The 15,760-nt window shown below is 40.2% G+C and overlaps 1 protein-coding gene across 2 annotated transcripts in view; it reads left to right on the top strand.

The window, feature by feature from the left end:
* IL1RAPL2 (interleukin 1 receptor accessory protein like 2) overlaps positions 1 to 15,760 on the top strand; it is a 563,242-nt gene that overhangs the window by 286,020 nt on the left and 261,462 nt on the right. For both annotated transcript variants that reach the window (XM_034782543.1, XM_034782544.1), the window contains one exon: positions 11,001 to 11,274. In XM_034782543.1, coding sequence (XP_034638434.1) covers positions 11,001 to 11,274 — 274 coding nt within the window. The remainder of the gene's footprint in view (positions 1 to 11,000; positions 11,275 to 15,760) is intronic.

The raw sequence follows: 15,760 nt of genomic DNA, 5'->3' as shown, positions 1-15,760 counted from the left end.
CTTAGGGGTGCAGGGAGGATAAAATCCATTAATGGTTGCAAAGCACTTAGATACATTGATGATAATGTCAGTGCAATTATGTAGCTTGGATTAATTTTAACCCCTCACGTGCCGATAGCCCATTTTCAATAGGATTCTCCTGGACTATTCATTTTTATTAGAATATTATAAAAATCTATAGAGAGATTCTTGGGACCTCTCTATTGAAATCAATCTTGCCATGGTCTGGATTGGCTTGTCCCAATTTTAGATCAGATATGATTGTGCTCCCTCATGGATTCCTTTGTAGGACTGAGTCACTAGTGATCACTTTATATTCTGAAGGCCGTCTTTAGAGTGAAGACGGTTAACGACTTCTTCAAAGTGAAAGTTTAAATTAGGATAGGTGGCATCTCAGGCAGGCATCTCATAAAAATTCTAAGATACCTGATAACCCTCACGTTGTCCCCAGGTGTTAGAATTCAATGTCTAAAATAAAAAGTTGTGTACTCTAATTCAGTTAAAAGAAACGAATGATTGAAGATTTGTGTAATAAACCAGCTTCACGTTTTCTAGTAAGTCATTTCTGGATTAGAGCTGGGTGAATAATGCAAATATATTTTCATCAAATATTCATTCAAATTGTTTATTGAAGTCCTTTCAGCCATACTTTGGAATATGCTTTCCATGAACATTTGAGATCTAGTTTGTTTGTGGAAAGCAAATTCAGTATTCTCACTGGAAATTTTGGTGGTTCATCCAGTCAAGGCAGGGAGGTTCCGTGAACGGAAAAAGATGCTAAATTGATAGGATCATTTTTTCATTGTGAAGAATGTGCTCTATTAGTTATGTGTGAACAAAGCCTGGGCAATACATTTTGTTTTTTTTTAAATAGTTCTAGGTCTCATAGCTCCAACACAGTGTGTCTGATTATCGTGATACCTTCCAAAATCAAATCAAATCCTTCTTTGGGCATACAGTACAGAAAGGAAATCTCTGGTGGAAGAAGTTGTTTTAGAAAATTACAGAGGGGACTCAAAACTGGGCTTTGAATAGATTCAGTCCTGCGCTTCGGAGTCACTTTTGGGACTTCATAAAGTATACAAAAACATAAGGAAATGAAACATAGTTCCTTATTTCTAGGTGACCTATTTGTGTAGTTTGTTTTTCAGTGTGCCTTTTACATTATTTGATAACGTTGTGTCAGCCATACAGAGGCGAGCCATTAAACTAAATATTTTAAAACAACCAACTATACAGTACACAAGCTCTAACCTCTCTCCCATTTATTTTAACATACCAAACTGGAAACTGATTACAAGATCAAAACTGTCCCATCTGTTAATTTGGGATACGGATCTGCATTTTAAACTGCTGCTTTTTGGATCCCTTTTTTTTTTTTTTTTTCATTGCTAAGGATACAGATCAGCTCAAAACCAACAGCACAGCGTCAGAAGGAGAGTTCAGTTCAGGTCGATCTGTCTCCAGAACATCTGATTTAGAAGAGGAAGAAAAGATTGTTATGAGACCAGCCAGAGACTCCCTTTCCACAACACAATGTATTTCAGAACTCCCTGTCTCAGGCACACTTTTACCTGCCAGCTCCCATTTGCTTTTCTCTCCATCAGCAAGTATTCTTGAAAATCCCTGTGATAAAATGCCATGTGAAAAGCTGGCATTGGAACCATCAATTTGCCCAACAGATCTGACAAGTGCGACTGTACGAAATGTCCTTGGCCAGTAATGTCTACTGACCCTACTGCTATATTTTATTTTTCAAAAGGAATTTCCAAGTTCAGATCTCATGAATATGCACAACTCCCGGAAGCTGAGAATTCACTGGTGTTCCAAAGCTGGACTTTGATTTTCAGATTGGTCATGTGTGTCTAATATGTGCCGCCTTTAGCATGTTGCATAAAAGACTAGATGGCTCCTAGCCCTGCGTGATTGCAGAGGTGGGGGCAGAGCGGGCACAGGAAGGAGACTGCCCCCTCATTTTGGACCCACAGCGCTGTGTCTTTTACAACCCCAAATGGAATTTTGGGTGTTCAGCACAAGGCCTGATTGAAAAATGTCTCTCAACTTTTTAACCAACATGGAACTTGGTTTTCAGTTATGCTAATTTTGCAAGAAGTGTTTGATTTCTTTGAAATTGAGTTTTCATTGGAAATGTCAAACACTTTCATTTCATTGGAATTTCCCTGAAAGGAAAATTTGCTTTGTTTTGTTTTGTTCCCTGACCCCCCTGGATTCAACACCTTCGAAAAATCAGGCCCTATATATTTTTCTCCCTCAGGTCTCTCTCCTTTTATGATAGGTAATCCCATATCTCTAGCAACTCTTCACTCCATAAATATAAAGACCACTTCCTACAGCAATTACCGGACTTAAACAATCATATTAAGTAGCCCCCATAAAATTGTGTTTGAACTTTAACTAAGGACTGTCACTATTGGGCAACTTATTTTGACTGATTCCTTTTGTGGCCACTTAAAACATTTCATTACTGTCTTCTTTTCCTTATGTGCTTAAATGCTATAAAAGCCTAACATGTTGATATATTTAGCATCTATTTCTCTCTCCTGTTACTAGTGTAAAGGCTTCTCCAAACAATTATCCAGCTTCTCTTTCTGCTTCTGTTTATGTATGTGTATCTACAAGCACAGAACAATTTTTTCAAACATATTAATTATTCCAGTTTTATCTGACAAATTTAAAATATTTCTCTTTTCTAGACTGAGCATTAATATTTGGAATGTGAGCAGTTTTGCACGGTTATGGTTTGTTAGCTGGTCAAAAACTGGAATAACTTCTGCAACATCTTTCATGTAAATTTTGGCCCTTTTTGTTGAAATGTGAAGTTTGAGATGAAAAAAAATTTCAGCCAGGCTCTCTGGGCAGATGTGTCCATTTCTGTGCCCTGATTGACTGACCATACGATCTCACTCAATGTGAACACTTGCACGTGTGAAATTAAAGTGCGTTCTTTCTGAATGCCGCAGCGTTGGAATTATGCAGCATTTGCACCATTTGACATTCACAAACAGTTGTACCAGTAAAACTCAGTTGCTCAGTTATTGATGACAAGCACACACAAATGGGGGTGAGCACAGGTGAACTCCAAGCTTTTGGGGGGGGGGTGGAGGTAAGGACAGTGTTTTGGTTTTCTGTTTGTACAGCACCTAGAACAAGGGGGGGTTCTGATCCAGGCCTGGACTCCTAGGACTATCATACTACTAATAAATAATAACTTATTCAATTTTAAATTCAAATAGGTTGTTAAAGAAAAACTTTTGCATAATTCACCCACCTCTAATCCTAGAAAAGGTATTTTTTTCCCTAAGAAGCATAGAAGGTGAATCTCTAAAAATGCCATCATCTTATATGGAAATATTTTTTCATTTTTGTATTTGTGTCCCTTTCTGTTGAAATGCAATTTCAAATGAGAATATAGTCAGAAGAAAAGCCAACATTACCTGAAATAAAAATAGCATCAAACTGTAGCTCATTAAATCATGTCTGACCAATGCTGCATAGAAAAGAAACATCACTGATTTCTATCGCGTGGCTATTGTGTTTTCTCCTCTTTTCCTCACTGTTTGACGTGTCTGGACTGGCGCCTCTCATGCTGGTAAAGGCAATACTCTTGAATGCTCTTGAATGCTCTTCAATGCCACCAGTGAAGCCTTTTGTTATCACTCTTTCCCTTTTCCCCCTTAGCTCTTGACCAGCTACTTGTAATTTCACTGATCATAGCTGTGATCGCTGTTATTCAACAAAGGAGCTTTAAGATGGGTTGTTCTCAAGCTGTACAACCCGAAGCCCAAGTTCCTCCGTGCACAGAATACTTCCTCTTAAATAGCATCTTCTAAAATCCTGGGACTAGTCACGTCCCTTCTCTGTCGATTTAGATTGTAAACTCTTTGAGGCAGGGATAACATCTCTCTGTGTATCGATACAGCCCTGTAACAGGGTGGCACCCACCTCTCATGAGCACCTCCTTCAGTCTGTGATGACCCCTTCCGGCAGCTTCTAGTGCAGGGATCGGCAACCTTTGGCATGCGGCCCGCCAGGGAAATCCGCTGGCGGGCCAGGCCGGTTTGTTTACCTGCAGCGTCTGCAGGTTCGGCCATTCGCAGCTCCCACTGGCCGCGGTTTGCACATCCCTCGGCCTGCACCGCTTCCCGCAGCCTCCATTGGCCTGGGACGGCGAACCACAGCCAGTGGGAGCTGCGATCGGCTGAACCTGCGGACGCTGCAGGTAAACAAACCGGCCCGGCCTGCCAGCGGCTTTCCCTGGTGGGCCGTGTGCCAAAGGTTGCCAATCCCTGTTCTGGTGACTCAGCCCTCCGACCAAGTCACACAGTCTGTATGGAACAACTCAAACAGACCCCTGCCGGGGTATTAGTCCAACAAAGTCTTTAAGCATTCTTGACCCTGGTAGGGGGCTGTGCCCCCAGGGCTTCTCCCTGGAGACTCTTCACCCACTTTGGTCTGTTCTGACCCCAGCTCTCCAGCGCGGCCTCTTAACAGTTCAGATCTACTTCAGGAGCGTTATCACTGTCCAATTGTAGGCCAGTTCCACAGTGGCTTATTGGAGGGGGGCGGGCCTGGACCCACCACTAGTCGAGGTCCCAGCCCAGGGACCTAAGAATAGCAGCCATATGCTGCCATGTCCCTTTAACTAAACTGCTTTCAGTTCCCTGGGTCACTTCCCCACAGCCCCTTCACTTTCACGAGTGCTTCACCTTTACTGTAGGGCCTACAGCAAGTCCAAACAGCCAGCCTGGATCTCCGTCTTGCTCCCCTAGTCACTGCCAGCAACTGCTCTATCCTTGGTTCTGCGGTTCCCTTCAGCCAGCCAGGAGCACCACCTGCACTCCTCTGGCTCCAGCAAGGAACTGCCTGTCTCTGGCTCTGCACCTTCTTTTACATGGGTCTGCAACCCTCTGATTGGCTGCTCCCTGCAGCCTTTCCCTGATTGGCTGCCTCCTGAGCAGTCTACCTAGGCCTCTTGGAGGATTAGCTCCACAGCTCCTTTCTGGGATGGGTGTGGTAGGATTCTGAGGCCTCCAGAACCCCATCACAAGCCCCAAGCAAAATGGTACCCATTCTTAGCTGGGGGCTTCAGACGCTAGTTATAATACAACTAGTAAATAAAAATATTACTTTTATTTCAGAAGAATGTTGTTCTTACCAAATAATTATAGTCAAACGTGTACTGTTTTCTTCTGTACTGCATTAGTGTGTGAGCAATAATAAATGTAGTAAATTAGCTAATTCATTCTTTTTTATTTATTTTTAGTTTACTTGAATTTAAAATTAGATTTCAGATAACTAGGTAGACAGACGTGTATAAGAATCCCATGGTATAAATTGCTCTGCATGACAGGACCTTACAAAAATGATTACAGGCAGATTCACAATGCAAAAATTATTTATATGACAGGAAGCAGAAAGACAAATTACTCAGAGACTATGTACATGCTCTTCTATAATTGCTCATAAATTATTATGGTTCATGTAAAAAGCACCCAGATTCCCTAGACCACTAGGTATATTTAAAATAACAATCATGTTAAATTACTAAAAAATGGAGGAAATTCAATACATATTGTAGGATGATTGCTAGCACAGAAATACAGGAAATTGTTGGCAGCAAAGTTAATTTGTAATTCACTGTATATATTTAAAGTCTTCCCTTTCATTTCACTATTGAAGGCATCATCCCGTTCTTCATTATGGGGATAACATTAGGCTATGTTGATTGGATCTGGTCTGTAAACAATTTCACTAGAGAAGCAACTAGAGCTGGGATCTTCAGAGGACTCTAAGGGGTTCAGGTGTCAAATACCGTTGAAAGCCAATGAGAATTAGATGGCAAACTCCATTAGGCCTGCATGCATGCATTAGGGATTACTGCCCAGTTCTGGAAGGGACAGGAAATGAAACAGAAATAAAATTTGCTTTATTATTTAAAAGATGATAAAACAGTATCACCTACATGAGAAAGCATTTGGAATAATAGCTCATGTCTTTCATCTCTCATTGACTTCCATTCCCTGAGTTGGTGCTTGTGGAAAATTGACTTAAATCAGATCTAACATATAGCCAGCCAACACTGACTAATGTAGTGCATTGTACAGGATATTGCAATGGGAAGTGGAAGAAATTGATTTGACTCATGAAACTGCCAGAGCTCAACTCTCTCCTACTCCCTTTCTGCTGTCCACAAGTGTTTCCCTTGTTTAAAGTAAACCAGAAAAGCTATTAAATTGTCATTCCAAACAGGCCACACCCTTCCCTCCTCTATTTTTCGTGCCAGAGACTCTTCCATGTAGAAGTAGGAAATGCTGTAGCAGACCAAGTGATCTTTAAAAGGCCCTCACCTCAGCCAGTGGGAAAGAGTCTGGTTTTGGCAGGTGATCAGTTCCAGAGGAGCAGTAGAGGAGGCAGCCTCCCCAACAGGAAACCAGCCCTAATTATGGGTCTTTAGAGCCACAGAAATGCAACCATCTCTGTGGAACATGGAATCCGCACACAGCAGGTCCAGCTCCTCAGAAGGGACTTGAGACTAGGTAAATAGCTAGATTGTGATCAGCACTAATGAGACCCTGTGTAATTCACGTTTATTATTTTATGAATGGAAAATAGGACTATACTGGAAGGCATAGTTTGTATTTTCGGTGCATGTCACTGGCGCTCTGTGAAAGGTAATATGCAGCATTTGTTGCGCTCTGTGTATTCTCACTGCTCTGAATGCCGAAAAGATATTTTAACTAACTCTCTTTATTGTTGTACAGCAAATATCGAAAATACACCTGCGTAGCAAGTTTACCATTGACTTGAATGGGCTTTAGATGAGGCCCTTCTTAAGAAGCGGTAGATTATTGGGTTGGAAAGAATTCATGTCATATACATTTATTATATAGCACAGTGCCTCTCCTGGCTTTTCTTTATTGTCATTAATTTTTTTTCTCCTCATTGACGTGAACATACCCCATAGCGAGAGCAAGCCGACACAATGATGGCAAACTGAGTTCATGATAATAGAGCGTCAAACTCCGCCTTAGCAGCTCCAGTCATTTCTAATGACTGCTTTGAGAATGCTCCAGCTTAATCTAACAATTCATACACTTCAGTGATTGACAGCAGAGCAAGGAGAAAAATTCCAGCTACACAGAAACTTAGGCAGCCTGACCTAGATTTTAGCCTCTCTGGCTACATAAGAGGAAGCATTCTTGATTATGCTTTTTAACAAGAGGAAAAAGAGTTAGGGGGGGAAAAAGTCATCTTCTGTTTGATTAGTCTTTCTTCGATAATTAAGATTTAGTCCATGCTCACTGCAAGATTTTTTTTCTAAATGTCATCAAATGTTAGAAGCCCTATTATAAATCATTACCTCATTTTCACTCCGTTCTTGACATCTCTCTGCTCTCCGTAATTAGCATCTCACGGAATGCTCCTTTAAGCTAGTTGGCTATCTGGCCGAGGAAATGAACCGAAGAACCCCCACGTGGGCAGAAACAATGGCGTGATGTGTCACATGCACAAACATCCCCCCCTTCCACTGCTGCATCTGGTGTCCGACTAGTCTGATCACTGCTGCTTCTGGTGTCCGACTAGTCTGAGCCCAGCTGTAGGTTTGTTCTTTGTTGTATTTGGATACAATCGGAGAAAAAAAAAATGACTCTAGTGTAAAATGTGTGTTGCTTTCCTTTTCCTTTTGATACACAGATCCATTGGCTTCACGGGAGCTATAATAAAATTGACAAATAGTGAGACAATATTGTTTTAATAATAATAGCTCTTCTATAGCATTTTCACCCATAGATCTCAAGGTGTTTTACAAAAGAGGTCAGTATCATTATTCCCATAATGGAACATAACCCAGGTCTCCCAAATCCCACTCTACAGGTCTATCCACTAGGCCATAATGCCTCCCACTAGCTTTGTACTTGTCTGACTACATCCATCTGTTGTCCATCATACTTAAATTGTAAGCTCTTTGGAGCAGGGATTGTCTTTTTGTTCTCTGTATGGACAGCACCTAGCACAATGGGGTCTTGGTATATGATTGGGGCTCCTAGGTGCTTCAGTAATACAGATAATAAATAATACTGACACCAGCTGAGGATCTGTCCCGTAGTGTCTCCAGATTATTATGCTAGTAGCTGCTGTAGGTAAGTCTCAGCCAGTCTTCTTCTTTTGTAATTTGGCTATGAACTACCACTTGACTTTATAGTGTCTTTCATGCACACTGCATTATTCTAATGTGCTTTGCAGAGTCAAAGGGCTGGTCTACACTGGGACGGGGGGGGGGGATCGATCCAAGATACGCAACTTCAGCTACGCGAATAGCGTAGTTGAAGTCGAAGTATCTTGGATCGAATTACCTGGGGTCCAGACGGCGCGGGATCGATGGTCGCGGCTCCCCCGTCGACTGCGCTACCGCCGCTCACTCTGGTGGAGTTCCAGAATCGACAGTGAGCACTTTTGGGGATCAATATATCGCATCTTAACGAGACACGATATATCGATCCCGGATAAATCGATTGCTACCCGCCAATATGGCGGGTAGTGAAGACGTACCCAAACTAACCTCAACTTTCAATTTAGAATAAGAGAGGGAGGGAGAAATAACCAGAAAGGGAAAATATGCCTCCAAGTGAAAATGGAAAATAGATGAATTGATAAGGTGGAGTTAAAGAATGCTTAATGTTTGTTTCAGTTGTTCAGTGAGGAGCTAGTGGACATGGAAGTGCTAAGAGACAGGATAAAAATAATTGAAAATGTCTTGACAGAAATAGCAAAAAAAAAAAAAAAAGAATGATCTGCAAAATTCAGTTTCAGAAGCTGCATTTTCAGATTTGGACTAAGTTCTAAGTGCAAACCTTTTCCTCATACCTTTAAATTGTGACTCTCCTCTGAAAAATGAGACTGTAAGAATGGGATCTTCTTACTCACCTGATATGCTTTGTGTGTATTCAGAGTCATAAGAGTCTATTCATTTTTACTGGGGTCAGCTTTGCTGAACCAACATACTAGAATATTTTCTGGCTCATGCATCAATGATAGAATTATTAACTGATCTAAAGCTCACGGACTCGGTTTGAGATCCCGGCAAATAAACAATTTAAGAAATGACTTTGTACATTCCTTTAGGAAGGTAATGAAAAAATAATAGTTAATGTGTCAGAGCAATTAGAGGTATGCATGAAATAAAGAATAGCTGGCAGAGGAAATGAAAGAAATTAACATTTACTGTATAGTGATGGGTATTGGATACACACAGAAAGAGGCCACCTGGTTATAAAACATAGCTAGGCCTTTGGTTGATGAAAATCAGTATGGCTACATCGAAGTCAATGGATCTACCCTGAAATATATCAGCTGAGGATATATACCAGCTGGCCTGGGGATGATATCCATCCTGATGTAATCCCACTGAAGTCAATGGAATTACATAAAGGATAAATTTTTGATCCAATGTACCTATGTTAGGCATCAAGCAGCAAATTGTGGACTGCTGTGCCTTGCAAAGCCCTGTTGATTGCAGTCAGCCCGTATGCAACCAATTGCTGGATTTGGACCTTAATGTTTCCCATTACTAAAGAAGATTGTAGTGAAAGAGATTGAGAAGTGGTAGTAAATTGCATTTTTTTAAGGTGAATTATCAAAGCTACAGAGCCTGGAAATCCAATTAAAAGAAATTTTAACCAAAGAACATGATCTGACATCAAAAGGACCCTGGCCACATCTTCCCCGTTGCTCCATTAAGCATGATTGCATTGCACAGCATACAGTAAATGTATCCTACTGCCTAAGACACATACCTGCAACTTAATTAGTGCTTAGAAACAGCCTTGTGTAATGTACTTCAAAATAAAATTATAAAGATGTGGATTGTGTCACATCTAACTATTTTATATGCAACTGTGTTGTGCTCCCCGAACCAGTCCTGATAGGGTTAACAAGAGCCTGAGAGGCCAGGGCATCCCCTGAGACAAGAAGGGCCAGGGTTAATAGGGAGTGAAGCCTACCTGGGGAAGGGCTGCAAAAGCGCTATACAGCCAGGAGGGTGAAAACAGAAGGGGGCTGTAAGGCAAGGAGACTGCAGTCACTCTGGGTTGAGGGAGGTTGTCAGGGAAAAGGAGGAAGTCCAGGGGGAAAGTAAGCCCTCGATCCTGCCCTGGAGTAAGAGACTAGGAGGGGGGTGAAGTAGCTACAGGGCGTAGAATAAGTTCCAATGGTAAATCTAAGAAGATAGAGAGGCTGGATAGGATGGAACCCAGTGAAACAGCAGCAGGGATGGGGACTGAGAAGACCTGGGTTGCTGGTTATAGGGTCACTGAGATGGAATCCAGTGTGGTGAGTTCCCATCCCAGCCACCGGTATAGTGGCACAGACACCAGAGCCGGAGCTGAATACAGCCTGGAGACACCATTTGGACAGTGGTCCAGTTGGACTTCGTAACCCCAGAAGGGGTGGACTGAATGGTGACCTGGCACAGGGGGCAAGTTCCCAGAAGAAAGACTGTTTGTGACTTGGAGACTATAAAAATAGGCTAGACAGCACAGCTCACAGGGTAGCTGAAGAAGCACCTTGTGACAGTGACAAAGATAATTAGAAGAGGTGAGTAGAGGAGGTTTAGGGGGTGGATTGAGATCAGATGCCAACATGCATTTTCATTAATTACAGAACTCTAAGCTGGTTTTTCAGTTCAAGTAGCTAAGGTAAAAACACTCGTTATTTATTAAAGAGTTAGTGGAAGTAATGAAATTCTAAAGAGGAAATAGAACTGAATGGAGCTAAAAATGCACTCTACAAATCACATTTTTTTTTCATGTCAAACTAAAATCTATTGAAAACCTTCAATTGTGGTTAATTGTGACAGATGATTCACAATGGCTTAAAAATAAAGATTTTTCTTTTTGATTGATTTTATTGCATTTCACAGGTTCTCTCACTATCTTGAAAAATATCTCTATCTAATATTTCTTTTATTGTTTTCCTTTCAGTTGATGGTTGCATTGACTGGTCAGTGGATCTCAAGACATACATGGCTTTGGCAGGTGAACCAGTCCGAGTGAAATGTGCCCTTTTCTACAGCTATATCAGGACTAATTATAGTATGGCCCAAAGCACAGGTCTTAGGCTTATGTGGTACAAAAACAAAGGAGATTTAGAAGAACCCATTATATTTTCAGAAGCTAGGATGAGCAAGGATGAAGATTCAATATGGTTTCATTCGGCTGAGTTGCAAGACAGTGGATTCTACACGTGTGTTTTAAGGTGGGTATTGTGTTGAATATAATACATTTCTATAGTTTTTCTTATTTAAGGCAATGCTTAAATTTAGCTGTTTCAGGACTACCAATTAATATATACTCATTATCTTTCTTTTCCTGATTGTTTGGCAGATTATTACATTATCTTGGAATTACAATTTCTCAAATAATTATGATTACTTGTTCCAATAGCGATAATTAAATATGTCTTCACTTCCTTCACTGAGACCTATTTTCAAAGGTTTTTAACTTAGTCAAAAAAAGCGGGGGGAGGTGGCAGCAGCTCAGTTCTGAAGGCTTAAACCAAAACGAACATTTTGATCAAATAAAGCTGTTTGGCAAATCAAGAGCAAATCCCATAACTGACAGACAGCAATCACAGATTATAATTTTCTAATGGTATTTTTGTGACCTCTGTCTACTACGAGTGAGTTAACTTTTGTAAATTGCTTAACGGCTCATAATCTGGTCTGAATGGCCCTGACATTGTGGAAGTGGCAGTCAAAGTCCTGTTTGATTTTGAAAAATGTCTTTTCTAATTTGCAGCAATACATGTTGATCGAATGTTTAGTGTCCCTCCAGAGGCCTCAATTCTGCAGAGCACGTAAGCGTATGCTTAACTGTAAATCAGTTCGGACATAAACATGTGCTTTGAGTTAAGCATGCTTTTAAGAGCATTGCTGAGGAGGGATGGCTTGCTGATTTGGGGCCTTAACTTGCATAGTACTGCCTGTCCTAAATATATGTTTATAGGGTAAACTAGAAAGGCTCTTCGATTTTTTTAAATGCATAAATGTTCCTTTAACTGATTCAACTTTGAAATACAAAGGACTTCACAAGTACCATACATGTTTTCAATATTGCACCACAATTGCTTCAAAGGCAAACAAATAGAAATGTCTCTGGTCATGCCGCTGAGGTGGTCTTCCCTGTCCCATGTGTCTCACTGCTTCTGTGTCTCAGGCCATCTATTGATCACTCCCAAGGCCATAAAAACTTTTTGTCCAAACCTAACAATCCATAGCTGGTTGAAAAATGTCTGTTGAAACTTCTTTTTTGACAGAAGCTTGGGGTATCAACAAAACCTAAATTTTTGTGGAAAGTATCTGCTTTCCATAGAAAAATTTGACTTTTAAGCAGAATATTAATTTAAAAAACACACCTATGTCTGGAATGAAAAGCATCAAGGAACAAACAAAGGGGTAGATCCTACAAAACCCTTACTTACACTGGTAGTCCCATTGAAGTTACCCACATGAATAAGAATTATTTACATGAGAAAAGGTTTGCTGGATCAAACTTAAAATGATTAAAATTAAAGCTCAACTGATGCACTTTCCTGAAGAATTTGGTAATCAGAGCTTGATTTTGTTTAGTTAGCAGGATATGGGGCAAAGGATCATACCTGCTGTGAGGGGCAAATGGGGAAGATGTATATGTTGAAGCCAGATCAGCTCAGCTGATGTATCATAGACACAGTCTGTGAGCAGAAGTACATTTGTAGTCAGGAGGAGCTAGCATCTAGAAGTTCCCATTTGCCACAGAGATGAACAAGAAACATACATTTCCCTTTTGGCAATTCTTGTGGTTGTGAAGATGTAGCCATCACTCCCAAAATATGGCATCACTCTTCCCTCAGCACATATTCTGTTCATCCTGTTTGATCACAGAAGGATGAAGTACCATTACAAAGGACGAGTCAAGCATGACTTCAGTACTGTGGACATGGAAGATCAAGTCTTTTACCATCTCAATCAAACTGGCTATGAAGTTCACTGAGAGTCCACGGCTGAAACCACTGAACAGCAATTCAAACACCCATTGTAGTTTGTATGTTGGTGGCAGATTAACAAAACTGGAAAGAGCCCAGAAACTTGCACAGCTCCTAGCTGCATCTCCACTAGTGCCTACTGACTTGCTTCAACCTTATTTTATCTGCTTCTGATCCTGCTAGAGGCTACCAGAAATATAGGACTGTGATGTTTTGATGGTTTTGTGCTGTGGACTAACATCTAGTTTGGACTAAAGATGAACGCACCATACGCTATTAGTAGTAGTAGTAGTAGTTGTAAGAGTAATAATAAACATTTATAAGAGGGCAGTATCCAAAGGCTTCAGCTGGGACCACTGCTCCATTGTTCTGGATGGATAGCAAATATAGCCCTGCAATATTCTGCAAAAAGAACCTTATAGGTTGGCTCCAGTCTGTGAGCAATCTTTGTATCCTCAGAGCTGGAGATAAGAGACAAAGCAACTGATTATATTGACTTGAATATTCATTTGAAGTCAAAACTGTGTTGAATCTGAATCTTTAGCAGTTAAATGGTAACTCTCAAACTTGTGGTGACACTTTAGTGTCTGTTTTATAAACATTTTCCAGAAACTATTAAATGTAAAGATAATGGTTACTATTAGAAAGTCAACATTTGCCAACAGATTTCAGAGTTATTTACTATTGGATGTGGAGAGGGGAACAGTGGTCTGATACCATTTTGTGTGATTAACTCTTAGCAGATCCTGATTTTGTAATGCTACCTCTGTAATTAGTATACTACAAATGACAGAACCATTATTTTTTATGACAGTTGCATTATGGAACAGTTATGTAAAGATACTGAATTACATATTTCAGCAGAGATGTACATTTTTCATGTAAGATAGTCAAGACAACTTGACACAAACATTAGCAAAAATCTTATGAGCTCAAGTTCTAGGACACACGTTTATATGGGAGATTTCAGAACACTTCGTTCATTTAGGTGACAAATAGTTTTGGTAAGAAATGGGCAATTTTTTAAATAAAGAATGTGTTCTCCTTACTTCCAACATAAAGACAATATGTCAGGCTTTTTGGAATGTATTACACAGCAGCAATGCCTTCTATGTCAGTTCTACAATTTTGCTGCTTAGGCCAAAACTTTCTTATATAATTAGAGATTTTTTTCCCCCTATTTTCAGATTTATGTGGGAGTACTGTGTTTCACGGCTTTATGTCTTGTAATTATACATAAAAGACCACATTTCTTGCTTGAATAAATTTATTGTTTCTTCCAAAAATTTGGTAATGAATCCTTGCTCTTGTTATTTATAAAATCAGAAGTAGCTTAAAATAGCTGAGCAAAGAGCAATAGTAATTTATTTTCATTTCATTAAAATAGGGTTAGATGTAATACTCTGAAATATAATAATGTTATTGTGATGGACTAGTCACACCACAAACTGTGTAAAAGACTTTTTAAACTAATTGAGTTGAAATTAAAATTTGATGAGGTTTGGTTTGTTTTGTTTTTTAAGCGGATGTTTGCATTTTACAATAATCAACCAGGATCACGTAGTTTGCAAGAATAGGAAGGTCACAGTTGATAGAAGTAATTGCAGAAGATGCTTTTGTAGAACGATCTATAATCTGTTTCAAGTATTGCCTTTTATAAACTGTCTGACTCCAGAATCGTACAGTAGGATCAATACAGTGTAAAAAGGAGTACAATGTACAGCAATGTACAACATCAAAGTCTAATCTTGCAAGAAGCTCTGGGCTCTATTGTGGGGGTTCTGAGTGGGTTTGGGAAAATGCCTCTTTAGAACTCCTGGCAGGATCGAGGCCAACAAAGCAATTTGGTGGGGTGGTGTGAGGACACTGGGGAAGGTGGGAGTGAGTGTATGAGGGAAAGGCTGACATGACCGTGAGGATAATGGGTAAAAATAAATATTTCAGTGATTGGATAAGAGTTTATTATACCGGGGTGATAACTGTAATGTTAATATTATCTGTTTCAGTGTTTGCAAATGGGCCCAGTCTAGAGTGTGAGAGACTGACAATATCCCCAACAAACCTTATGGAGTTAAGTTAAATGTGATTCTTTGGAGTTGGTTGTATTAAAAAGGCAAGTGTTTAGGTAATGTTGTGAGACTGTGGAAATTCTTTAGCAGGAGACAAGATTAATGCAGTAATTCCTAGAGCAGATCTTCTAGAAAAACATCCACTCTCGATTTAAAAATTGTCAGAGACGGAGATCCATCATGACCCTTGGTAAATTGTTCAAATGGTTAATTACTCTCGCTGTTTAAAATGTATGCTTTATATCCAGTCTGAAATTTTCTAGCTTCAACTTCCACCCTTTGGATCATGTTATATCTTTCTCTGCTAGACTGAAGACCCCATTATTAAATATTTGTTCCCCATGTAGATACTTACAGACTGTAATCAACTCACCCCTTTACCTACTCTTTGTTAAGCTAAATGGACTGAGCTCTTTGAGTCTATCACTATAAGGCATATTTTCTAATCCTTTAATCATTCGTGTGGCTCTTCTCTGAATCCCCATTTGTCAACATCCTTCTTGAATTGTGGGCACCAGAACTGGACACAGGATTCCAGCAGTGGTCGCATCAGTGCCAAATCCAGAGATAAAATTACCTCTCTACCATAGGTGCTTGAACTGGTGGTGCTGCCGCAGCCCCTGGCTTGAAGTGGTTTCCCTCATATTCAG

Source organism: Trachemys scripta, chromosome 9 (genome assembly GCF_013100865.1).
Source record: "Trachemys scripta elegans isolate TJP31775 chromosome 9, CAS_Tse_1.0, whole genome shotgun sequence".
Taxonomy (NCBI): domain Eukaryota; kingdom Metazoa; phylum Chordata; order Testudines; family Emydidae; genus Trachemys; species Trachemys scripta.
This window is presented reverse-complemented; position numbering and strand designations above follow the sequence as displayed.